This window comes from Trachypithecus francoisi, unplaced genomic scaffold (assembly GCF_009764315.1).
Source record: "Trachypithecus francoisi isolate TF-2019V2 unplaced genomic scaffold, Tfra_2.0 Lachesis_group4, whole genome shotgun sequence".
NCBI classification, from domain to species: domain Eukaryota; kingdom Metazoa; phylum Chordata; class Mammalia; order Primates; family Cercopithecidae; genus Trachypithecus; species Trachypithecus francoisi.
Window position 1 is genome coordinate 4,812,521 of NW_022681469.1, and position 26,493 is coordinate 4,839,013.

The window sequence follows — 26,493 nt, forward strand, 5'->3', positions numbered from 1 at the left end:
AAGCCATTCTTCCTTCTCCCTGGGATGCAGGCTTCTGGGACCCCGCCCGAATGCTCCCTCAGCCATCAGTGAGCTGCGAGACTTGAAAGCTCATGCTCTAAGTCTGGGCTCAGTATCCTTATCTGTAAAACCAGGGAACTGATTGATTTTTTTTTTTACAACCTTCTGTAATCCCAGATTATAGGATTCTAGGATTTCTGTGTTTCTGATTCATACCAGAGCCCTGTTATGATTGCTCTAACTCAGGATTCACAGCCTGTTTCAATTCTTGGTTTTTAACATAGATTTAACCTTAGTTCCATCCTTCGATTTCCCCAGTGTCTCAAACAAGAAAAGAATCAACTGCTTAGAGTTGGAGATTTATTTATTCTAATAAGAGTCTGAACATTTTGTAAACAAACAAAATGTTAATTCTCTTTAAATTGATTTTGGTATATAACTTCTGTCAATGTTTCTAATACATATCTTTAACCACACATGAACATCAAATCTTAATGCCATTTACATCTTTGGGGTCAAATACAGTGGCTCAGGCCTATAATCCTGGCACTTTGGGAGGCCAAGACAGGAGGATTGCGTGAGTACAGGGGTTCAAGACCAGCCTGGGCAACATAGTGAGATGCTATATCAACAAACAAAACTGAAATCAATTAGCTGGGCATGGTGGCACATGCCTGTAGTACCAGCTACTTAGGAGGCTGAGGTGGGAGGATTGCCTGAGCTTGGGAGGTCAAGGCTGCAATGAGCCATGATTGCACCACTTCACTCCAGCGTGGGCAATGGAGCGAGATCCTGTCTCAAAAAATACACGTGTATTTGGGAAAACAAGTTCTCCCAAATTATAAAGCAGTGGCATTCATATTGACTCAGTATTTGCTTTAATGCATAAGCATCACTTATTATAATTAGGGTAAATACAGTCACAGTACCTAAGTTAATACTTCCTGTGCATGTGGAGATGAGCTTTTTTTAAACGGGATTGAGCAAATTCTCCTGAAGTATTCTACATGCATTATTGCAATTGTTCTGTAAATGTGTAAAAGCCTTAGGACTTTATCTTTTAATTATATATGATATGCAACACTTGTTCCCAACACCTGCAGAGAAATTTCCCGGACACTGAAAGAAACAGTGCTTTTATCTTATTAAATTAGTGTGGTTTCAATTTCACATTATCTTTGGTTGCTCAGCCTGTAGTATTACAAGTTTATTGCTTCTCCTTAGCTATGCGAAAAGTTGAAACCAAAAGTCATTTTCTGCTTTATTGACTTGCAGGAAGAAAAACCGAAATTATCCTGGTCATTAAAGAGAGTACTTACAATTTTTTTGCCTTCTATTAAGACAGTAGAAGTATTTGTTTCAACATTCCACAGTCGCACTGTTCCTTTCTGTTCTCTGTAGATGAATTCTGTATCTGTAAGAGAGGAAGTAGAAAAAAACCACGTGAAACATCAAAGAACCTCCCTCAGCTTTTGACAAATGCTTATGTAAAGTAAAATCACTAGTTTTGAAAAAAAAAGATAGGCTCCCACTCATCAAAGGGCCCTTTCAATATGGTACAATACACCTACATTTTCTTAATCCAACCTCACGTGATGCTTCTCTCCTACTTCACACACTGACATAGAAAGCACAGGCGCGCACACACAGAAAACCTTTGGAACAGTTAGAATGTTCTTGGGCAGGACACAAAGAGCAGATTAAGAAAGCAGCTATTCCAAGAGGCCAAAGACAACTGCTAGTAACGGACTAATTTCCTATATCCAACTCTGGAGTAAATCTGTATGCAGAATGCCTGCAGCCCATAACCACATCCTGCAAAATGTGCTTTCATCTGCTCCACGAGCTCCCCTAGGTGCTCTTGCTTGGAGGAGTTAGCTGCTTCGCTGCCGTGAATACCTTTGAATCTAAACATCTCATAGATGCTGAGTCTGGCCTCTTGTATATGAACAACCAAGATTTTAAATTTAGAAAATTAGGAAAAACGCTTACTCAAAATAGTGTGCATATGGACATGTACATATATATCTCCTATGAATGAAAGGGTATATTTCTGATATACTCCCCAAAATCAATGAGATAAAAACACTCCAAGAGAAAAAAAAATAGGCAAAATAAATACACCAAGAAATGTTATAAAACAAAAATAGTAAGTAAGCACATGAATAGACTCTTAAAGTCATTAACACTCTGATGATGCAAAATAAAATCAGAGATAGGTACCATTTTGCAGCCACTACCTTAGAAGACAGTAAGAAAATTTCATATGGGAAAATTACTTCCTGAAATGTAGGGTTATAGGTTGAGAGGCAGGGACCACAGTGGGGAGAAGGAAAACACTATCTTTCTGAGTGAAGGCAGTAACCTTGAGCCAGTTTGATGGTAAAGGCATTTCACATATAATAGTTGATGACTGAAAAACATGATGCAGACTGGATTAATTCAAAAGCAGAGTTGTTATAATTTAAGTACGTGTAGATTTTATGAGGAAAATGAAAGTCTATCACTATAATGAAAATTTCATCATCAACATGGACCGAGATCAATGTTACGAATTATGTAAATTACATCCAAAGATTCAGTACTAAAGTTAACAGATGTTTAGGTGAAATTGTTTTCATTTATTTTCCTGGTAATACTTTCATGAACAAATCAAATGAGTCAATTTTTCTGTTTCTTAAGCAAACACACCAAGGTGCATCTATCGAATGAGCTCTCCCATTACAAGCACTCACATGGAAGCCTCTGCAATCATTTCAGTGAAGTTACCCTCATATAGCAAATTTTAGAATTTTTTTTAGAAAGCACTTAAGCTTGTTAGTTATATAAGTTGCAAAAAAGGTTACTACTTAATTTGATTGTCACCTTATCTCCCTTTGTTCACTAGCTTTTACTTTGAATGACTTTCTAAATATCAACTTTGCCTTCAGTGGATGAGGATTTACTGCCTTTGACCCCCGCTCAGGAGTTCCAAGTTCTCTGCTTTTACCCCACCCCCACATTACTGATCACAGTGAAACATAATGATTGTTTAAGAGTGTGCAGTGGGGAGCTGAACAATGAGAACACAGAGAAGGGAACAACATACACTGGGGCCTGTTGCAGGGGGGCAGAAGGAGGGAGAACATCAGGAAATAGCTAATGCATGCAGGGCTTAATACCTAGGTGATGAGTTGATAGGTGCAGCAAACCACCATGCACACGTTTACCTATGTTACAAACCTGCACATCCCGCACATGTATCCCGGAACTTAAAATAAAATAAATACATACATAAAAAAGGTTATGCCATACTACATTTGAGGTACATAAAACCTGCTTATTTCAATGGAAACCAATGAGACCATTTCAGAATTAGAACATATGATTGCTTTTCTTTCTCCTGAATTTTATCATTCCAGTACTTTTAACAGTTCTATCACATGTTTATGTATCTTTACATACTATGTTGTTTAGTTTTCTTTGCATTTGAGCTTAATAAGGTGATATTTACTGTGTTCCTCAGTAATTTATATTATATCATATTTCTAAGGTGAATATAATAGTTCATACTGTCTTGGCTCTTAGTTCTTACTGATGTACACGACTCAAGTGTATATTACAATGGCTACCAGTCATTCCTAGTTTAATCGCTATTACAAATCATTCTACTAGGAATATTCTTCTTTACATCTTTTGGTACAAATGTACAAGGCTTTTGCTTCTCCTCTCCTCTCCTTTCCTTTCTTTTCTTTTTTCTTTTTTTTTTTTTGACGGAGTTCCACTCTTGTTGCCCAGGCTGGAGTGCAATGGCACGATCTCGGCTCACTGCAACCTCTGCCTCCCGGGTTCAAGTGATTCTCTCGCCTCAGCCTTCCCAGTAGTTGGGATTACAGGCTTGCACCACCATGCTGAGCTAGTTTTTGTATTTTCAGTAGAGACAGGGTTTCGCCTGGGTTATGGAAATTCTTAACCTTGCAAGTTATTTTCAAAAGTGGTTATGGCACTTTAATAGGCACCAATAGTGAATGAGTTTTCATAACTCACCTCCTCTCTAAAACTTGCTATTTTCAAACTTCTTACTATCTTCCAATACAGTGGGTGCAAAAAATGGTATCTCTGATTTTATTTTGCATCATCAGAGTGTTAATCACTTTAAAAGTCTCTTCATGTGCTTATTTACTATTTTTGTCTTATTTTATAAAATTCATTGGTTTATTTATTTTGCCTACTTTTTTCTGTTGGAATGTTTTTATCTAATTGATTTATAAGAGATTTTTATACATCCCATATGAAATATTCATTAGTTTTATGTGTTGAAAGTGCATTTTATTAGTTGTGGTTTTCATTTTATATATAAAATATTTTTATAAACAGAAATTACTAATGTAGTAAAAAATGTTTACCCTTTGTGTTTGATATGACATAAATAATAAATACTTTCCCATTACAAGGTCATAGTAATATTCTCCTATATTTTTTCTGAAACATTTTTTACTTTTCCTTTAAAAAATAAAGGCTTAATTCACTAGAAAATGACATGAATGTATGGTGTGAGGTAGGAATCTAATTTTCTATGTTTATATCTATAGCTATTTGTTCCAGTACAATTTGAGAAGGTCATTATTCGCTCTGTAACATGTGATGTCATCAATAATATTTCAGCAACAATATCTGCAGTCTTGGGTCATATGGGACTTTCTTATGTGTTCACTGATGAGTTGGCTCATTCCTGCATGGATACTACACTGTGAAATTATGTACCTTTGTAGCACATCTTGCTATCTGGAAGTTTTCCCATATGATTTTCCTTCACGAAGGGTTTGATGTTCCTTAGGATTTTGCTGTTTATTATATGTGCTACATTCAGCCTACTAAACTAGTAAAGAATTCTCCCGGGAAACTGACTGAAATTTCATTCAGTTGAAAGTTCCATTTGGAGGAAATTGGACACCTTTACAACACTGAGTCTTCCTTCTGTGTACTTTGTCTGCCTTTCTGTTTATTTAGCTTTTTTTTTTTAGCATCTTTCCATGAGTTTTTATATTTATCCATTGACAAAAATAACACAAAACATAACCTATCTAGAAATGAATCCACAAAGGATGTGAAAGACCTCTATGCCCCTTTATTGTGGATCATCTATTTCATCAGTAGCCCCAGGCAACAAGTGATCTGTTGTGTTCATTAGCTAGGTTTGCCTCTCCTAGAATTTCTTACAAACAGAATCACACATTACACAGTCTTTTGTGTTTCTCTCCTTTCACTCATCATAATGATTTTGAGATTTATCCATGTTATTCCATGTATTAATGTTTCATTCCATTATACTGCAGAAGAGTAGTCTAGAGGGCTGATAGACCTCAATTTTTATGCATTCAAATTCATGCATTGGTGAGAATTTAGACTGCTGCCAGGTTGTAGCTATTATATTGTTGGGTCATATGGTATATGTTTGCACTTAACTTTATGGGAAACTGTTTCTACCATCAATTGTGTAAGAGTCACATGCACACCATTTTTTCGCTATCAGTTGGCAAAATCAGTCTTTTAAACATTAGCCACTCTAGCAGGTGTGTAGTGGTATCTCAATGATAAATAGTAATAATGAACATCTTTTCATGTGATTATGGGTCATTTGCAGGTTTTTTGCAAAGTATCTTCAAAAATTTTGTCCAATTTTTTTTTTTTTCTTTTTTACAATTTATTACTGAGTCCTTTAAACATTCTGGATATGAGTCTTTGTCTGAAATGTAGTTTTTAAAATTCTTTACCAGGGTGTGGCTTTCCTTATTATTCTCCCAATTAATGTTTTAAACACCAGGGCCTGTCAGGGGTGGGGGGCTAGGAGAGGGATAGCATTAGGAGAAATACCTAATGTAGGTGACGGGTTGATGGGTGCAGCAAACCACCATGGCATGTGCATACCTTATACCTATGTAACAAGACTGCACATTCTGCACACGTACCCCAGAATTTAAAGTATAATAATAAAAAACTATTTCTAAAGTGAATGAAATCTCTTTTTTTGTATTTTTCTTTTATGATTCATGTTTTTAGTATCCTGAGAAATTTTTGCTTACCTCAATGTTACAAAGATTTTATTTCATGTTTTCTTTTAGAACTCTAATAATTTTAGCTCTTTTATTTAGGGTCTACAATCAAATTTTATTTATCTTTTAGACAGTATATGTGACAAGCAGCAATGTTCCTTTCTTTTCAGTCACACAACTCATTTGTTATTCAGGTATGTTGTTGAAAAGATTGTCTTTTTCCCACTGAATTACTTCTGCTTTTTTTTTTTTTTTGTCAAAAATGAATTGAAAATATATGTGTAGATTTATTTTTCTGGACTTTCTATCCCATTCCATTTATCTGTGTCTATTCTTAATGCCAATGCCACAATGTGCTGATTACTGGAACTTTAGAGTAAGTCTTGAAATCAAGTAGTATAAGACCTCAAACTTTGTTTTACTTTTTCAAAATTGTGTTGGATAGTTTAGGTCCTTTGTATTTCAATATAATTTTTTAAATTATCTTGTTGATTTTATCAAACAAGCATTTGGAATTAGGATTGGTATTACATTGAATCTATAGTTCAATTTGAGAACAGTCATCTTAAAAATATTGCTTATTCCAGTCCAAGAACACAGTATATATCTCTACTTATTTACATCTTTTAGTTTCATTTTGGAAGTTTAGTAGTTTTCATGTACAGATTTTGAATTTCTTCTTAATAATTTAATCCCAAAATTTTCCAATATTTTTTCATTATTATAAATGGTATTACTATATAATTTCATTATTTGTTAGTTTTTAATGTATAAAAATAAAATTAATTTTGTCTTTTGATTTTGTGTCCTGCAACTCTATTCAATGCACTTTTTAGTTTTAGTTCACTTAAAAAATATACTTCTTGGCCAGGCATGGTGGTGGGCGCCTGTAGTCCCAGCTACTCAGGAGGCTGAGGCGAGAGAATATCATGAACCTAGGAGGCAGAGTTTGCAGTGAGCCGAGATTACTGCACTGCACTCCAGCCTGGACGACAGAGTGAGACTCAATCTCAAAAAAAAGAAAAAAATATATACTTCTTAGGGTTTTAACATACACAATCATGTTATGCAAATAAGGACAGGTCTACTCTTTCCTTTCAAATCTGTATACCTTTTATTTATTTTTTGGCTTTATTGCACCCACCAGGACCTTTATTACAATGCTAAATAAAACCAGTGTTAGAAAACATCTTTTCATTGTTCCCAATGTTAGGCAGAAAGCATTGAACTTTTCACCATTGAGTATAACTTAGGTGTACTTTTTTTTCATAAATGACCTTAATAAGTCTGAGAAAATTCCCTTCTGTTCCTACGATGTTGAAAGACTTTATCATAAAACGTTGATTATTATAAAATTCTTTTTGTGCAGCTATTGCAATTATTTTATGAGGTTTCTCTTTTATTGTCATTAATATAGTAAGCTATGTTCAATGATTTTCAGATGTTAAACCAACTTTGCATTCCTAAGATAATCCCATTGGTCATGATGTATTACCATGTTTTACATATTATTGATTTTTTTTTTTTTTTTTTTTTTGAGACAAGGTCTTGCTCTGTTACTTAGGCTGAAGTGCAGTGGCAAGATCATGGCTTACTGTGCCCATGACCTCCTGGGCCCAAGAAATCCTCCCCACTCAGCCTCCCAAATAGCTGGGACCACAGGCACAAACCACCATGCCTGGTTAATTTTTCAAATTTGTGTAGAGATTGAGTCTCAGTTTGTTATTCAGGCTGGTCTCAAAGCCCTGGGCTCAAGCAATTCTTCTGCCTCAGCCTCTCAAAGTGCTCGAATTATAGGTGTGAGGCACCATGCCAGGCCTATTGTTGATTTTTATATGTTAATATTTTGCCAGGCTTTTTGCCTCATGATCATGAAGGATATTGGTCTTAATTCTTTTTTTCTTGTGATTTCTTTATCTGGTTTTAGAGTGAGAGTATTACTGCTTCATAAAATAAGTTGGGAAGTGTTCCATTTTATTCTATTTTCTGAAAAAGTTTATGTCAAATTTTCATTATTATTATATTATATAATTTCATTATTATTATATTTCATTTCATTTGCCTTAAATATTTGATAGAATTAATTAATGAAGCCAAATGGGCATGAAGTTTTCTTTGTACAAAGCCTTTAAATTACAGATGCAAGTTCTTTAACTGAAATAGAGCTGCTTCAGTTTCCTATTTCTTCTGAGGTTGGTGTTGAAAATAGGAGTCATTTGATGATTTGTCCATGTCATCTAGCTTGTAAAATTTATTGGTATTGTAGGAGAGAAAGGATCTTTTCTCACCCATTGTCAGGGTCATGGCTAAGGCACCTACAACAAAAGACATATCAACACGAGAAAAGCATACACATTTATTTAACATAGGTTTTATGTGACATGGGAAACTTCACAAAGGAACATCCAAAGAAAAAAGGAAACCTGTGTATTTTTATGCTTCGGTTTGAAGACTGGTGGACAGTTATGGAGAAGTACAATTGGAGAAAGGTGATGTGATCTAATGGTAATAAATGGGGAATTTAGCAAGGCCTGTTGGTTGACATTCTTCTTTGTGTCCCTGTGTCTTGTGAAATAAGGAAATTCCTTTCTTCTGAGTACAAGAAGGACACTTCTAGAATGAAAGTCTTGTAACCTGCTTCAGAAGAAACTCAGAGGATTCTTGCATGGCCTGCTTTAGGGGAGAAGCGTGGAGGAAGGGCAGAGAGACCTTTCTGTTTCTGCTATTTCCTCCACTGCCAAGGTGCCATATTTTGTGGTAGTATATCCTGAACCCCATCAGTATAAATTGAGTTTTATTTTAAATATAAATTATTTATTTAAAAATATTTATTAATTTTAAAAATATGCATTTTGTTTTAATTAATAGTGTATTATCTTTTTAGTAAGATAACAGGTTATGCTTTAGTAGGATAGAAGTATCTGCATTTATCTCCCTACTTTATTTCCTGAATTGGTCATTTGTATCTTCTTTTTTTCTTGACCAAACTGGATATTTATCAATTTTATTGACCTTTCAAAGAACAAGCTCTTGGCATTATCATGTGTATTATTTCTGTATTCTACTTCAGAAAGTTATTTTCTTTTCTTTGTTATTCCTTCCTTCTGCTTGCTTCAGTTTTAATTTATTTCTTTTCTTCTATCTTGTTAAGATGAAAGCCTAGGTGTTTGGTTTAATATTTTTTCCTTGCTAATTAAACTATTAAAGCTAAATTTTTTCCTGTATATATAGCATTAATGATGTCTCACAAATTTTGATATGCCCAATTACATTATTATTCAGTTCAAATTGTTTCTAATTTTCCCTGTAGTGTCTCATACACCCACTAGGTATTTTGAAATCTGTTAATTTCCAAATATTTAAAGTTTATCTGACCATCTTATTGTTACAGATTTTTAAAATTTAAATCCACCGGATCAAAGACTACTTTGTAGATATTTCAGTCTTTTGAAGACTATTACATTATTTTTATGGACAATAATATAGTCTACCCTTTAAATATACCGTATGCACATGTAAGAAAACCACGTATATGGCTGGGTTGGGTTTATCATTTGTTTGTTTGTTTCTAAGTGTCTCCTCCGTCTTGTTTCTCTCTCATAATTTGGCTTTCATTTTATTGTTTAAATATCTTGAGAATTTTAATTTTCCTATTTTAGTTGATTTCTTTGCATTAGCTTTTTTTACGGTTGTCTTAGAAGTTATATACCATTAAATTTCCAAAGTCCAAAAGCAGTTAACAATGTACCACTTCTTACAAACTATAGAAACCTGCTAAGCTTTCAGGTCCATGTCCACTCCCATGCAATTACAGTTGTTATATGTATTACATCAACATACTTTACATATTACAGAAGACAATGTTATAGTTTTAGTTTATGACACAATATTGTTTATAAAGAAATTAAAATTAGCTCCAGTCTCCAACTCCCAGCGCGAGCGACACAGAAGACCGGTGATTTCTGCATTTTCAACTGAGGATCATCTCACTAGGGAGTGCCGGACAATCGGTGCTGGTCAGCTGCTGCAGCCTGACCAGCCAGAGCTGAAGCAGGGCAAGGCATCGCCTCACCTGGAAGCGCAAGGGGAAAGGAAATCCGTTTTCCTAGCCAGGGGAATTGAGACACACAACACCTGGAAAATCGGGTAACTCCCACCCCAATACTGCGCTTTAAGGAAACAGGCACACCAGGAGAATATATCCCACACCTGGCCGGGAGGGTCCCATGCCCACGGAGCCTCCCTCACTGCTAACACAGCAGTCTGCGGTGATCTATCCGCAAGGCAGCAGCGAGGCTGGGGGAGGGGTGCCCGCCATTGCTGAGGCTTAAGTAGGTAAACAAAGCCGCTGGGAAGCTCGAACTGGGTGGAGCTCACAGCAGCTCAAGGAAGCCTGCCTGTCTCTGTAGACTCCACCTCTGGGGACAGCGCACAGCTGAAGTCCAATAGGGGAAGCAGGGGGCCGGTGCAGACGCGAACGACTCTGTCTGACAGCTTTGGGGAGAGCTGTGGATCTCCCAACGCGGAGGTTGAGATCTGAGAACGGACAGACTGCCTGCTCAGGTGGGTCCCTGACCCCTGAGTAGCCTAGATGGGAGTCATCCCCCAGAAGGGGCAGTCTGACACCCCACACCTCACAGGGTGGAGTCACCCCTGACAGGAAACTTCCAAAGGAAGAATCAGACAGGTACACTCGCTGTTCAGCAATATTCTATCTTCGGCAACCTCTGCTGCTGATACCCAGGCAAACAGGGTCTGGAGTGGACCTCAAGCAATCTCCAACAGACCAACAGACAGTCCTTCTGACTGTCAGACGGAAAACTATCAAACAGGAAGGACACCTATACCAAAACCCCATCAGTACGTCACCATCATCAAAGACCAGAGACAGATAAAACCACAAAGATGGGGAAGAAGCAGGGCAGAAAAGCTGGAAATTCAAAAAATAAGAGCGCATCTCCCCCTGCAAAGGAGCGCAGCCCATCGCCAGCAACGGATCACAGCTGGTCAGAGAATGACTTTGACGAGATGAGAGAAGAAGGCTTCAGTCCATCAAACTTCTCAGAGCTAAAGGAGGAATTACGTACCCAGCGCAAAGAAACTAAAAATCTTGAAAAAAGAGTGGAAGAATTGACAGCTAGACTAATTAATGCACAGAAGATCATAAACGAAATGACAGAGATGAAAACCATGACACGAGAAATACGTGACAAATGCACAAGCTTTAGTAACCGACTCGATCAACTGGAAGAAAGAGTATCAGCGATTGAGGGTCAAATGAATGAAATGAAGCGAGAAGAGAAACCAAAAGAAAAAAGAAGAAAAAGAAATGAACAAAGCCTGCAAGAAGTATGGCATTATGTAAAAAGACCAAATCTACGTCTGATTGGGGTGCCTGAAAGTGAGGGGGAAAATGGAACCAACTTGGAAAACACTCTTCAGGATATCATCCAGGAGAACTTCCCCAACCTAGTAGGGCAGGCCAACATTCAAATTCAGGAAATACCGAGAACGCCACAAAGATACTCCTCCAGAAGAGCAACTCCAAGACACATAATTGCCAGATTCACCAAAGTTGAAATGAAGGAAAAAATCTTAAGGGCAGCCAGAGAGAAAGGTCGGGTTACCCACAAAGGGAAGCCTATCAGACTAACAGTAGATCTCTTGGCAGAAACTCTACAAGCCAGAAGAGAGTGGGGGCCAATATTCAACGTTCTTAAAGAAAAGAATTTTCAACCCAGAATTTCATATCCAGCCAAACTAAGTTTCATAAGTGAAGGAGAAATAAAATCCTTTACAGATAAGCAAATGCTTAGATATTTTGTCACCACCAGGCCTGCCTTACAAGAGACCCTGAAGGAAGCCCTAAACATGGAAAGGAACAATCGGTACCAGCCATTGCAAAAACATGCCAAAATGTAAAGACCATCGAGGCTAGGAAGAAACTGCATCAACTAACGAGCAAAATAACCAGTTAATATCATAATGACAGGATCAAGTTCACACATAACAATATTAACCTAAAATGTAAATGGACTAAATGCTCCAATTAAAAGACACAGACTGGCAAACTGGATAAAGAATCAAGACCCATCAGTCTGCTGTATTCAGGTGACCCATCTCACATGCAGAGACATACATAGGCTCAAAATAAAGGGATGGAGGAAGATCTACCAAGCAAATGGAGAACAAAAAAAAGCAGGGGTTGCAATCCTAGTCTCTGATAAAACAGACTTTAAGCCATCAAAGATCAAAAGAGACAAAGAAGGCCATTACATAATGGTAAAGGGATCAATTCAACAGGAAGAGCTAACTCTCCTAAATATATATGCACCAATACAGGAGCACCCAGATTCATAAAGCAAGTCCTTAGAGACCTACTAAGAGACTTAGACTCCCATACAATAATAATGGGAGACTTCAACACTCCACTGTCAACATTAGACAGATCAACGAGACAGAAAGTTAACAAGGATATCCAGGAATTGAACTCATCTCTGCACCAAGCGGACCTAGTAGACATCTATAGAACTCTCCACCCCAAATCAACAGAATATACATTCTTCTCAGCACCACATGGCACTTATTCCAAAATTGACCACATAATTGGAAGTAAAGCACTCCTCAGCAAATGTCAAAGAACAGAAATTATAACAAACTGTCTCTCAGACCACAGTGCAATCAAACTAGAACTCAGGACTAAGAAACTCAATCAAAACCGCTCAACTACATGGAAACTGAACAACCTGCTCCTGAATGACTACTGGGTACATAACGAAATGAAAGCAGAAATAAAGATGTTCTTTGAAACAATGAGAACAAAGATACAACATACCAGAATCTCTGGGACACATTTAAAGCAGTGTGTAGAGGGAAATTTATAGCACTAAATGCCCACAAGAGAAAGCAGGAAGATCTAAAATTGACACTCTAACATCACAATTAAAAGAACTAGAGAGGCAAGAGCAAACACATTCAAAAGCTAGCAGAAGGCAAGAAATAACTAAGATCAGAGCAGAACTGAAGGAGATAGAGACACAAAAAACCCTCCAAAAAAATCAATGAATCCAGGAGTTGGTTTTTTGAAAAGATCAACAAAATTGACAGAACGCTAGCAAGACTAATAAAGAAGAAAAGAGAGAGGAATCAAATAGACGCAATAAAAAATGATAAAGAGGATATCACCACTGACCCCACAGAAATACAGACAACCATCAGAGAATACTATAAATGCCTCTATGCAAATCAACTAGAAAATCTAGAAGAAATGGATAATTTCCTGGACACTTACACTCTCCCAAGACTAAACCAGGAAGAAGTTGAATCCCTGAATAGACCAATAGCAGGCTCTGAAATCGAGGCAACAATTAATAGCCTACCCACCAAAAAAAGTCCAGGACCAGATGGATTCACAGCTGAATTCTACCAGAGGTACAAGGAGGAGCTGGCACCATTCCTTCTGAAAGTATTCCAATCAATAGAAAAAGAGGGAATCCTCCCTAACTCATTTTATGAGGCCAACATCATCCTGATACCAAAACCTGGCAGAGACACAACAAAAAAAGAGAATTTTAGACCAATATCCCTGATGAACATTGATGCAAAAATTCTCAATAAAATACTGGCAAACCAGATTCAGCAGCACATCAAAAAGCTTATCCACCATGATCAAGTGGGCTTCATCCCTGGGATGCAAGGCTGGTTCAACATTCGCAAATCAATAAACGTAATCCAGCATATAAACAGAACCAAAGACAAGAACCACATGATTATCTCAATAGATGCAGAAAAGGCTTTTGACAAAATTCAACAGCCCTTCATGCTAAAAACGCTCAATAAATTCGGTATTGATGGAACGTACCTCAAAATAATAAGAGCTATTTATGACAAACCCACAGCTAATATCATACTGAATGGGCAAAAACTGGAAAAATTCCCTTTGAAAACTGGCACAAGACAGGGATGCCCTCTCTCACCACTCCTATTCAACATAGTGTTGGAAGTTCTGGCTAGGGCAATCAGGCAAGAGAAAGAAATCAAGGGTATCCAGTTAGGAAAAGAGAAGTCAAATTGTCCCTGTTTGCAGATCACATGATTGTATATTTAGAAAACCCCATCGTCTCAGCCCAAAATCTCTTTAAGCTGATAAGCAACTACAGCAAAGTCTCAGGATACAAAATTAATGTGCAAAAATCACAAGCATTCTTATACACCAGTAACAGACAAGCAGAGAGCCAAATCAGGAATGAACTTCCATTCACAATTGCTTCAAAGAGAATAAAATACCTAGGAATCCAGCTTACAGGGGATGTAAAGGACCTCTTCAAGGAGAACTACAAACCACTGCTCAGTGAAATCAAAGAGGACACAAACAAATGGAAGAACATACCATGCTCATGGATAGGAAGAATCAATATCATGAAAATGGCCATACTGCCCAAGGTTATTTATAGATTCAATGCCATCCCCATCAAGCTACCAATGACTTTCTTCACAGAATTGGAAAAAACTGCTTTAAAGTTCATATGGAACCAAAAAAGAGCCCACATTGCCAAGACAATCCTAAGTCAAAAGGACAAAGTTGGAGGCGTCACGCTACCTGACTTCAAACTATACTACAAGGCTACAGTAACCAAAACAGCATGGTACTGGTACCACAACAGAGATATAGACCAATGGAACAGAACAGAGTCCTCAGAAATAATACCACACATCTACAGCCATCTGATCTTTGACAAACCTGAGAGAAACAAGAAATGGGGAAAGGATTCCCTATTTAATAAATGGTGCTGGGAAAATTGGCTAGCCATAAGTAGAAAGCTGAAACTGGATCCTTTCCTTACTCCTTATACGAAGATTAATTCAAGATGGATTAGAGACTTAAATGTGAGACCTAATACCATAAAAACCTTAGAAGAAAATCTAGGTAGTACCATTCAGGACATAGGCATGGGCAAGGACTTCATGTCTAAAACACCAAAAGCAACGGCAGCAAAAGCCAAAATTGACAAATGGGATCTAATTAAACTAAAGAGCTTCTGCACAGCAAAAGAAACTACCATCAGAGTGAACAGGGAACCTACAGAATGGGAGAAAATTTTTGCAACCTACTCATCTGACAAAGGGCTACTAATATCCAGAATCTACAAAGAACTCAAACAAATATACAAGAAAAAAACAACCCCATCAAAAAGTGGGCAAAGGATATAAACAGACATTTCTCAAAAGAAGACATCCATACAGCCAACAGACACATGAAAAAATGCTCATCATCACTCGCCATCAGAGAAATGCAAATCAAAACCACAATGAGATACCATCTCACACCAGTTAGAATGGCAATCATTAAGAAGTCAGGAAACAACAGGTGCTGGAGAGGATGTGGAGAAATAGGAACACTTTTACACTGTTGGTGGGATTGTAAACTAGTTCAACCATTATGGAAAACAGTATGGCGATTCCTCAAGGATCTAGAACTAGATGTACCATATGACCCAGCCATCCCACTACTGGGTATATACCCAAAGGATTATAAATTACTCTACTACAAAGACACATGCACACGTATGTTTATTGCGGCACTATTCACAATAGCAAAGACTTGGAATCAACCCAAATGTCCATTGTGACAGACTGGATTAAGAAAATGTGGCACATATACACCATGGAATACTATGCAGCCATAAAAAGGATGAGTTTGCGTCCTTTGTAGGGACATGGATGCAGCTGGAAACCATCATTCTTAGCAAACTATCACAAGAAGAGAAACCAAACACCGCATGTTCTCACTCATAGGTGGGAACTGAACAATGAGATCACTTGGACTCGGGAAGGGGAACATCACACACTGGGGCTATCATGGGGAGGGGGGAGGAGGGAGGGATTGCATTGGGGAGTTATACATGATATAAATGATGAATTGATGGGTGCTGACGAGTTGATGGGTGCAGCACACCAACATGGCATAAGTATACATATGTAACAAACCTGCACGTTATGCACATGTACCCTAGAACTTAAAGTATAATAATAAAAAAAAAATTAAAATTAAAAAGTCAAAAAGAAAACAATGTCTTTTGCATTTATCCACAATTGACCATTTCTGATTTTTTTATTCTTTATCAAGATTTGAGTTTCCATCATATATCATTTTCCTCCATGATGAAATTCCCTTAGGATTTCTTTTTGTATGGGCCTGCTGGAAAAACACATTATTTTATATTTGTTTTATCTGAAAATATCTTCATTTCACTTTTATTCTTGAAGAATATTTTCTGGGAATATAGATTTCCAGTTTATAGGGTTTTTTGTTTTGTTTTTTGCCTTTCAGCATATTGAAACTCTGTTCCACTCTCTTCTGGCCACCACGGTTTTTAATGAGAAGTCAACCATCAATTGAATTATTTCCCAGAATGTATTATTTTTCTTTTGGTGCCTTTAAAATTTAGTTGCTACCTTTGGCTTTTGAAGTTGACTGTTACGTGCTTTTATTCTTTTGGTCTCTTTTTCTTCCTTCAACTTTTATTTTAAATTCTTGGGTACATGTGCAGGATGTGCAGGTTTGTTACATAGATAAATGTGGTTTGCAGCACAGATCAACCCATCACCTAGGTATAAAGGTGGTTTGCTGCACAGATTGACCCATCACCTAGGTATTAAGCTCAACATCCATTAGCTATTCTTCCTGACGTTCTCCCTCCCACAACCTCTCCCCTCAATATTCCCCAGTGTGTGTTGTTCCCTGCAATGTGTCCATCTGTTCACATTGTTCAGTTCCCACTTATAAGTGAGAACATGTGGTGTTTGGTTTTCTGTTCCTGCGTTAGTTTGCTGAGGATAATGGCTTCCAGCTCCATCCATGTCCCTGAAGAAAACATGATCTTGTTCGTTTTTGTGACTGCATAGTATTCCATAGTGTATATGTACCATCTTTTCTTTGTCCAGTCTATCATTGATGGACATTTGGGTTGATTCCATGTCATTGCTATTGCGAACAGTGCTGCAATGGATATATATGTGTACACATCTTTATAATAGAAATATTTATATTCCTCTGGGTGCATACCCAGTAATGGGACTGCAAGGTTAAATGGTATTTCTGCTTCTAGATCTTGAGGAATTGCCACACTATCTTCCACAATAGTTGAAGTAATTTACATTCCTACCAACGGTGTAAAAGTGCTACATTTTCTCTGCAATCTTGCCAACATCTGTTGTTTCTTGACTTTTTTTTTTTCTTTAAGTTCTGGGATAACTGGCATAAGATGGCATCTCATTGTGGTTTTGATTTGCATTTCTCTAACGATGTGATATGCTTTAGATTGAGCTGCTTTGTGTTTATTTTGTTTGATGTTCACTAAGCATCTTGTATTTGCCAAGGTATGTCTTTCATCACATTTTTTAGCTGTTAATTTGACAAACAGTTTTTCTACTTCTTTATCCATTTTCTCTCCTAGTATTGTAATTACACATAAATTGGGGAGTTGGATATCACCTCACAGGTCTCTGATGCTCTGTTCATTAAAAACAAATTTTCTCTCTGTTTATTTTGAATAATATCCTTTTTGTTTTCCTGAGACAGAGTCTCACTCTGTCACTCAGGCTGAGCGCAGTGGTATGATCTCTGCTCACCGCAGCCTCTGCCTCCCAAGTTCAAGGGATTCTCCTGCCTTAGCCTCCTGAGTAGCTGGACCCACAGATATGCGCCACCACACCCAGCTAATTTTTGTATTTTTAGTAGAGATAGGGTTTCACCATGTTGGCTAGGCTAATCTCAAGTGATCCACCTGCCTTGGCCTCCCAAAGTGCTGGGATTATAGTCGTGAGCCACCACTGGCGGCCTCACCTTGGATATTGATCTATCATTTAATCTTTCCTAAGTCATGGTAATTAAATTATCAAGTCCATCAGTAAATTTTTTAATTTTAGAATTTGTATTCTTCTATTTATAAGTCCCCATTTGGTTCCTTTATGTTGTCTGCTGAGATTTTCCATTTCTCTGCTGAGATTTTCATTCACTGAAAAACAGGCTTATGTTAATTCATTGAGGATAGCTGTAATAGCTTTCAAAAAATCTTTGTCAGTTCCAGAAATCTGTTCCATTTCCAGGTGAAACTATTAACTTCCTTTTATGTTGAGCATGTATTCCATTTTCTTGGTTATTTGTATGTATATATACTAATTTCTGGACATTCTGGGTTTTGATATTATTTCCCAATAAATGTTATTTCCTTTGCTCTAGCAGGCAATTTTCTCTGCTAGGCTTACACCACTAACTTTGTTTCTTGGGTAGCAGCTTTATTGTTAGTGAAGATGTTTAACCTCTTTAGCTGACCTGCCTTGATTCCCTTCTACAGATATGATTCACAGGTCATTCTGCAATGTGGGAAGGCAGTGACTGGGGATCCCCTCTTTGAATTATTTCCTAACTTGCCCATTCTTCCTCTCGAAGCCTTCTCAAATCACCTGTCTTCTTCATTTCCAAGGTTTCTGCCTTGGTTCTGATTGTCATCACCTTCACCATAGACTACTCCAGCAGTTTCCTAATGGGTCTCTCTCCTTATTTCCATTCTCTATGCAGACAAAGCCATCTCTCTCTTTTAAAACTCCTTTTTATCCCTTTGGCAGAAACTATTTTGGTCAAGTTTCTTAGCCTGACATTTAAGGTCCTTCCCATTCTGGCCTTGGCTCCTCTTCCCATTTGAATGCCCATCACCCCAACAAAGCATCCTGAGCACCACCATGTCTCCCAGTCCTCTGCACTCCCTCACACTGCTCCCTGACCTGTAATGTCCTTCTCCCACTATGGCCAGGTACTATCTTCCTGGGATCTGCATAAAGGCCAACTCCCTTGTACAGTTTTCATGCCTTTTCCAGGCAGGATTCATCTCTCTCTTCTTTCAGTCCACACTTCATTCATCCTATTTTTTACTCATCACAGCATGATAGAATTATTTGTTTGTTATAACTCTCTGTCTTCTGCACTAGAGTACATGATTCTCCAGAGAAGAGGCCACACCTTCCTGATTTTCTATCTCTAATACCTAGCATAATGACTGGTACCAAGTTAGATGCTAAATATATGTATAATGAATTGAGCCAATTAATACTATCACCAGACTGATTCACCAAATATCCACCTTACATACAAAACAATGACCAGAACCACTAGCGTAAGAGTAACTGCTCTTGAATGAGGAGGGCATGACACAGGTGGAGTAAGGACAGAGGCATAGGCATGGTGTTTCTTTTTTGTCAAATTATACTTTTGTGTCTCTTCATGAGATTCAATTATCATTATTTTATCCTTATCATTGCAAAGTGATAAGATGTTACACAGGGGAGTGTACAGTGCATTTTAATGCTATACGGATAGGGAGATAAAGTTGAAAAGCCACGCTCAATGGGAGTTCTAAGAAACATACAATGTCAGATTCCTAGGGGAAAATTTCCCAAAGGAAAGCTTACAGCACTACCAATTGCTACTTTTCATGTGCAATATATCTAGTGCTTTGCGTTTAACATATACCACTAATCTCATTTTTCTGTGTACTTATGCAATTCTTCAAGCTGAAAATATTACAGAAATGGAAAAAACTGCATTGGTAGCTAGGACTAGGAAGATGGTTTCTTTTTTGTTTTCAAACTGATACAAGAATAACAAATTATTTTTCTAACTCTCTCAATAATAAGATAAAATTCCAGTTATTTACTCATAGTATCATATATCAGCTGATTTTATATGTTGTTTACTTTTGCTTGACAATAATGCATTTTTAAAAAGGTTTTCAAAGGCCATGTATATGTTAAAAATTTAAATAATGTTATGGCATCTTATGGTACTGTAGATTCATTAACAATTGAGCTAACAGATCTCATTACTAAGTGTAATTTGTATATGCTGTTTGGTTTTGAAGAGTACATTAATCCCTGATTGTATAAATATCACAAAGAATCCTTACATAGTAATAGATTTTAATTTCTGAAACAAAGAGCATACACAATGAATGTAGTAATTTTTTCTCATATCATCTTTTAATTTTAAATAACTAGCAATAGAAAGTGTTCTATTGCTTATTTTATTTCTATCTATAATTTACTTGCATTTATGTATGTTCTGATAACAAAAGCATACAATAAACACATATCTTAAGAGAGTCAACATCAATATTATGGTCATAAAATATTAATGTGTCATCTCTAGTACCCACATTGCAGTCTAGAAATACCATTTCCCACAAAATGAAACCCAGATTCTCTCTGTAAATGGCTAATTCCAGGTCTGTGACAGGCAATATCTGAGCCCAAAGGTCAAAATTTATTAGGACCATGCCAAAACGACTCAGAAGCCATCTTGGAGAGCCTCCCGCTGGCCAAGAATAGAACATTTGGAGCATTGATAAAACTAATGACTGCAAAAGATTAAAGCTCATCAACTATGCATAAGTTCTTGAACTTAAAATGATACTTAAAAAACAAACAGATTTGGAGGCTTATTTACTATTCTTTCTACTTTTGTGTAACATTTTCTATTTACAGTTCAAGAATTTTAAAAACATCATGCACCTATAATGTAAACAAAGGTCTGTTGTACCAGTCTTTCATTTCATCCCTTTCGGGCTTCTGCCATAATTTGTTTATAGAATTAACCTGATATTTTGGTTGCAGGCTATTCGTGACTGTGTTTTCACCAGGTTTCTCCAATAATCACTGGACCACACGCTCCAATTCTGAACATTTTCCCTGCAAAGTCAGGAGCTGGGAGCCTATGAACTCACAGCAGCCAAATGAAGGTCTTCAGTCCAGATGTAGATACACTACCTCTCATGAGAGTGATTTTTCCTTTGGCTCTTAAACAGTAAGGTGTGTATGGCAAGTTATAAGAAGAGTCAAAAATGATTAGAAAGCTGACATTAATTCCTACTGCCAGTTTCTTTTAGGAAATATGAGTGAAATGCAAATATTTTAGTTGAACCATATTTATAATCTAGAACCATACTGCTAATATGTAGCCTCTAGCCACATGCTTCCATTAATATTAAAACTAATTAAAATGAACTAACATTAAAAATGTAGCTCCTCATTTGTACTAGACACATTTCAAGTTCTCAGTAACCACATATAGCTGGTAGGTACTGTGTTGGATGCTGTGGGTATAGAATATTTCCAATACTGCCAAAAGTTCTTCTGGACAGCACTGTCTACAAGGTTGTATTACGTGAGTATGCTTCATTTGGAATGTCTTAGTTTACACCACAGCCTATCTTTCACCTGGAAAAATCACCCTTCTCAGGCCATGGCTATCGAAGAGAACACCAAAGAATGTCCTTGAAGGTGGTGAGCAGACCTGTAGACCTTCCTCTTGCCAATAATGTCTTCATTCTTAAAGATGATGAAGACAACCGTTGTGGGACAAAATAGGAAATCTTTAAATAGTTAAACACAAATTCCAGAATAACCCAAATGTCACAAGACCTTAAAAAATAATGTAGGCTTATATTGTACCAGGAGCCTCAGTAATCCTCATCAGAATCAATGGATTAAAAAGTAGGCGTTTAAATGCCATGGAAATGCCAAAGGCACTTCTGGTTTTTAGGTTTTGTTAAAACTCATGATATTTTTTAAAAGTACCCAACATGATAACTACATCCTTTTCTTTGGGATTATGAGAACTGCACACAGCCCTTTAGCATATCAAGGCAATACTACACATAGAGAGGGTGAGGAAATGTAAAAGAAATTACCTGTATTCTGCTTAAAGGAGATCAGTAACTCATTTGCATGAGAATATGCTTAGAAAAGGTAGGGGTTTCCAAAAAGAGAAATAATGGGTACGAGAAGCAACACTCAAAAAACAAACAAACAAACAAAACCCAACAAAACAAAATGTAAATATTTTATCCATTAAAAAAATATTTACAACGTATGGGATACTCTGCTAGATATTTGGTATGCACCATGTGTTAGCCACATTCCCTGACTTTAATGAAACTTATCATCAGACAACAGTTACTGCATACTAGCTGTAGTAACATTCTGTGTTAATCACAGCACTGTGCTCTCAGACATAATTCCAAGTACATAAATAATTCTGTTAATGTTATTAGGAGCTAAGATTTTCTGTAGAAGAGGAAAGAGATCCACATTTTTAATCATGGACATTCAGACTAGGTGCAGTGGTTCATGCCTGTCATCCCAGCACTTTGGGAGGCCAAGGCAGGAGAAGAGCTTGAGCCCAGGAGTTTGAGAGCCTGAAAAATTAGATGGGCAACATAGCCAGACTCCGTCTCTTCAAAAAAATAATTTAAAAGTTAGCTGGGCATGGTAGTATTTGCCTGTAGTCCCAGATACTCAAGAGGCTGAAGTGGAAGATTTCTTGAGCTCAGGAGTTTGAGGCTGCAGTGAGCTATGATTGCGCCACTGCACTCCAGCCTGGGTAACAGAGTGAGACCCTGTCTTTAAAAAACAAAAGGAAATTCAGTTAAAATTTAAAGCTCTGTGATGTTGAATTTGCATCAGAAATATCAATAGGAACCAATGCTTCTTTATTGTTCAAAACAATAAATGTTAGTCTTGCCCAAGAAAATGGGCTAGAAGCATGATTATCCCAGACACCCAGATTTTTGTCTCTAAGTACCATTCTCCCTAAAATGAGCCAGGGATCCTTGAAAAAAAAAAGGATGTTTCCAGATCTGAGGCACACAAAATATATTATAAATCTAAAATATATTACTGGCCAGAAAGCAAAGTCCAGTCTGGGAGACAAGTGACTGAGAAGGACATGTCAATAAGACCATGGTAGATGACAAAATGGCTCCAATTCTTCACCCCACCCTTTTCCATCTAATTTTTCAGGGCCTTTTCTCATGACTCTAGGCTCAGACACAGGACTAGAATTGGGCAATGGAATATCAGTGAATAGAAGAGGGCTGGCGCTTAAAAAGCTCTTGCACAGTGGATTTGCTCTCTCGGGTTCTGCTATTGCCGTGAGACAAACATGCCTGGCCTAGTGTCCTGGCCCAGGAGAAGGATCGAAGGCATGAAGAACGAACTGAGTTGGTCCAGTCATCCAAGAAGAGGCCACTCCAGATCAGCCAACATCCAGCTGGGTGTCTGGCCATGTAAGCAAATCAGCCATGAGATACGCGGAGTTCCCTAACCACCACCTGCCAACAGCCAGGTTTGTGAAAATGACTTATTCTATGTGTTCTGGAAGGTTGTTGGTTGCTTATTACACAGCACTCTGTGGCATTAGATTACTGATACAAGCACAGAAGAACCAGCCGGAGGGGCTCTCTGTGGTCAAAGTTAGGACGATCCGAACACCAAAAGAATAATGTTACCAGTGACGAAGACACAGTGAATACATTTTAAAATGCAGGAGTCCACAGTGATAGCCACAAAGCATTAAAGAAAACAAAGCTGTTTATTTTCCATAGCTGAACATAACTATGATACCAACTTCTTAATCTGAAAACTAATAATTGAAAACAATTAAGGATTCAGCTGCCTGCTTTGCTGGTATTTCAGGTACACTAAATAGCCTGTTTACGAAGGAGAGTTCCGCCTTTCAGAAGACTGTCAACTGGTAAGTGTAGAAGGGGTGATTAATTTAGAACATCACCAGTTTGCAGCCCCTGTTTTAAAACTCGGTGCAGGATCATTGATGGATGCTAACCTCTTTTGGAGAAAAGTTAGGGGGATATTATCCCACAGAAAATATGCAATTCTCAATGGGAAAAACATGTTTAAAATAGAGAAATTTGGTGGTCCCCTCTTTTGCCCATTAATCTCCCCTTCGAATCACCAGTCATGGGACAAGTGGACATTACAGATAAACATATGAAATCACCTCACAAGAAAGCAATCAGTCAAGTCCAGAATGGAGGAGAGCATACAATACAACTGGCCTAATCCAGGTGTATTGTGAAATAGTATATATCACAGAAAAAAGAGGAGCCATTCTACCATTAAGAGAAATTTAAAAGACATAATCAAGTACAATTATAATTTTTGATTTGATCCAGGCTTAAAGAAAACAAAAGTTATAGAAAATATTTTGAGACTGGATAAGGATATCTGAATATGGCCTGGGAATGTAATAATATTTGGGGATTATGGTCATTTTTGTCAGATATGATGATGTTCCTGTGGATGTATGGGAAGATATACTTTGGAGATGAATGTTTTAGTATTCGGGGATGACAGAAAATGATAGTATAATTTATGTTTACATATTTCTAGCAAAAAAAGAACTGATGGAGGACACAAAAATGGCCAAGGCATTGAAATTAATTGGTATTTGTACTGGTAATATAGGTGTTCACTGAAATATGTTTTCTACTTTTCTGTGGAGAGTACGGTACAGAGTAAGACTCTGTCTCAAAAGAAAGAAAGAAAGAAAGAAAGAGAGAGAGAGAGAGAGAGAAAGAAAGAAAGAAAGAAAGAATGAATGAGTTAGAAAGACCACAGTAATGTTTTCCTTCCTCCTTTCAAGAAAACATTTAAAATATTTCATTAAAAATGAAGCAGAAAATAAAACAACATAATCCCTGATTTCTAGGAATGTACGATAGGGTTGGAGCACCAATTGGTGCCTAGTACAGGCACCGATTGGGAATGACTCAGTCGGTGAGGAGCAGTCACTCAGAAGAGCCTAGTTGCTTCTCCCTGGATGATCAGGAAGGCGATCCCCCCCACCGCGCCCTCCAGAGCTGGGTTATGTGGGGACGTCGGGTGAGGGTAGAATTGAGAAAGACTGAACTGTGAGCATCTAACCTCGTGTGTAGGTAAAACAAGTACAGGAAATGGGAGATACCGAAGGTGGGAAGCCAGGGGTGCACACGCCCATAACACCCACTGATGGGACAGATGAAGACAGTTCAGGGAGCTCCTGAGCGGACGCTGCTGGGAAGATCTACAGCAGGGCTGCAGTTTAGTAACATAGGGTTAGGCCTGGAGGAGACAGAGTTCCAATTTTTTTTGTTTTTAATTTTAGGTGTCTGGGTTTTCTTCTTTCTGGTTTACGTCACAAAAATTGTCAGAGGAAGGCAATGTGGGCTCAAAAGAGGTACAATGGTTTCTTTCAAAAGAGCAAGTTTTCTAATGATATTCCTTTCCATTCTAAATACAAACAGCATTCAGCAACCCTGCCAGTAAGGGCTGAACCCAGGCGGTACAGCCTTGACATTTGTGAGACGTGCTCCCGAAACCTGGGGAATTCCCAGCTTCTCTAGGACTCTAAGTGAGATGTGAACATAAGAATTGCTGGCTGGTTAGTTAGCTCCCTCTGGCTCAAGGGCCTCTCGCAGGCCTCTTGATTCCAACTTACACTGGCAACTTTAACATACGTGGCAGGATAACCTGACTGGGAGGTTCACTACATCCGATTTTCCTGCAGGATCTTGAGAATAAGAATGAGTTAGAAAGACCACAGTAATGGCTTCCTTCCCCCTTTCAAGAATGCAGCTAGGTACTGTATTTTGTAAGTCTGAGGGTATTAAGAGGCATTGGCTTTAGAAAACCTACACCTTGGAAACAAAGGTGGAGAACTGTCTGGGGCTGAAATGGGTAAGTGTATGTGGATAGACAAAGAGGTAGGTTATTAAATTCTGTGAACTTCAAACTGTGGTAAAATGATACCACAATGTCTATTTTTACAATGTCAGTAATGACATAGACAAGTATTTTCAAAAAATAATAATCACAGCTTGGAAATCACTTGGGAAGTAGCTACATTTCAAAGATGATTATAGTGGCTTTCAATTTCACTTAATTTTTAATCGTAAGATCTGAGACTGCCCAATTTGTCTTTGATTAATGCACTGCCCAAATAGCTTTTAAAATCTTTTACATTTCCATTATTTTCCATTCAATTTGTATGTGCCTCGACAGAGTCCTGTTTAGACTTTTAAACAGCTTGTTACACTGATACCCCAGTAAAACAAGACAGCCCCTCTTTCTGTATTTATTATTGTCAATCACCTGCTAAATGGTTAAGGAAAAAAAAATTTATTTGTAGAATTAGGATTTGTTTTTGCAAATTATTTTTTCACTTGACCCTACCATACAAAAATATATATATAGTTAAGCAGGCTTTCAAATGTTTAGAGGGGTGAAGGCAAAAGAAAAATCAGCAAAGAATAAAAATCCTTGAAAATTTATGCAGGAATGAATATCCTCAGAAATGTGTTATCAGCCAAGTCCTTTCTTGATAACAAACAAAAGGATTTTGCACATACACGCTGTTACGGATTCCTGTGATTAGCTGTTATATAAATCTAAGATTGTTTGTCTGTTCCTATTGTCTCTGAGCTTTTTGTGACTCTGTAAGTTGTAGACACTGATAGAAATGTGAGGAGTCTTACCAGATGCAAGTGAATTTTGGCTGGTGGAGATGCAATAGATTTTCCTGCCCCATCCCACTCCCACAGAAAACACTAGTTTTGCAGTAAATTCATTT

The 26,493-nt window shown here is 37.5% G+C and overlaps 1 protein-coding gene across 5 annotated transcripts in view; it reads right to left on the reverse strand.

The window, feature by feature from the left end:
* Positions 1-26,493, reverse strand: part of DPP6 (dipeptidyl peptidase like 6) — a 1,193,304-nt gene that overhangs the window by 369,692 nt on the left and 797,119 nt on the right. For 4 of the 5 annotated variants that reach the window (XM_033192337.1, XM_033192339.1, XM_033192336.1 and 1 more), the window contains exon 4: positions 1,320-1,414. In XM_033192337.1, coding sequence (XP_033048228.1) covers positions 1,320-1,414 — 95 coding nt within the window. Of the gene's footprint in view, positions 1-1,319; positions 1,415-9,780; positions 9,786-16,698; positions 16,703-26,493 lie in introns of those variants that run through there. The other variant, XM_033192340.1, reaches the window with a different exon arrangement.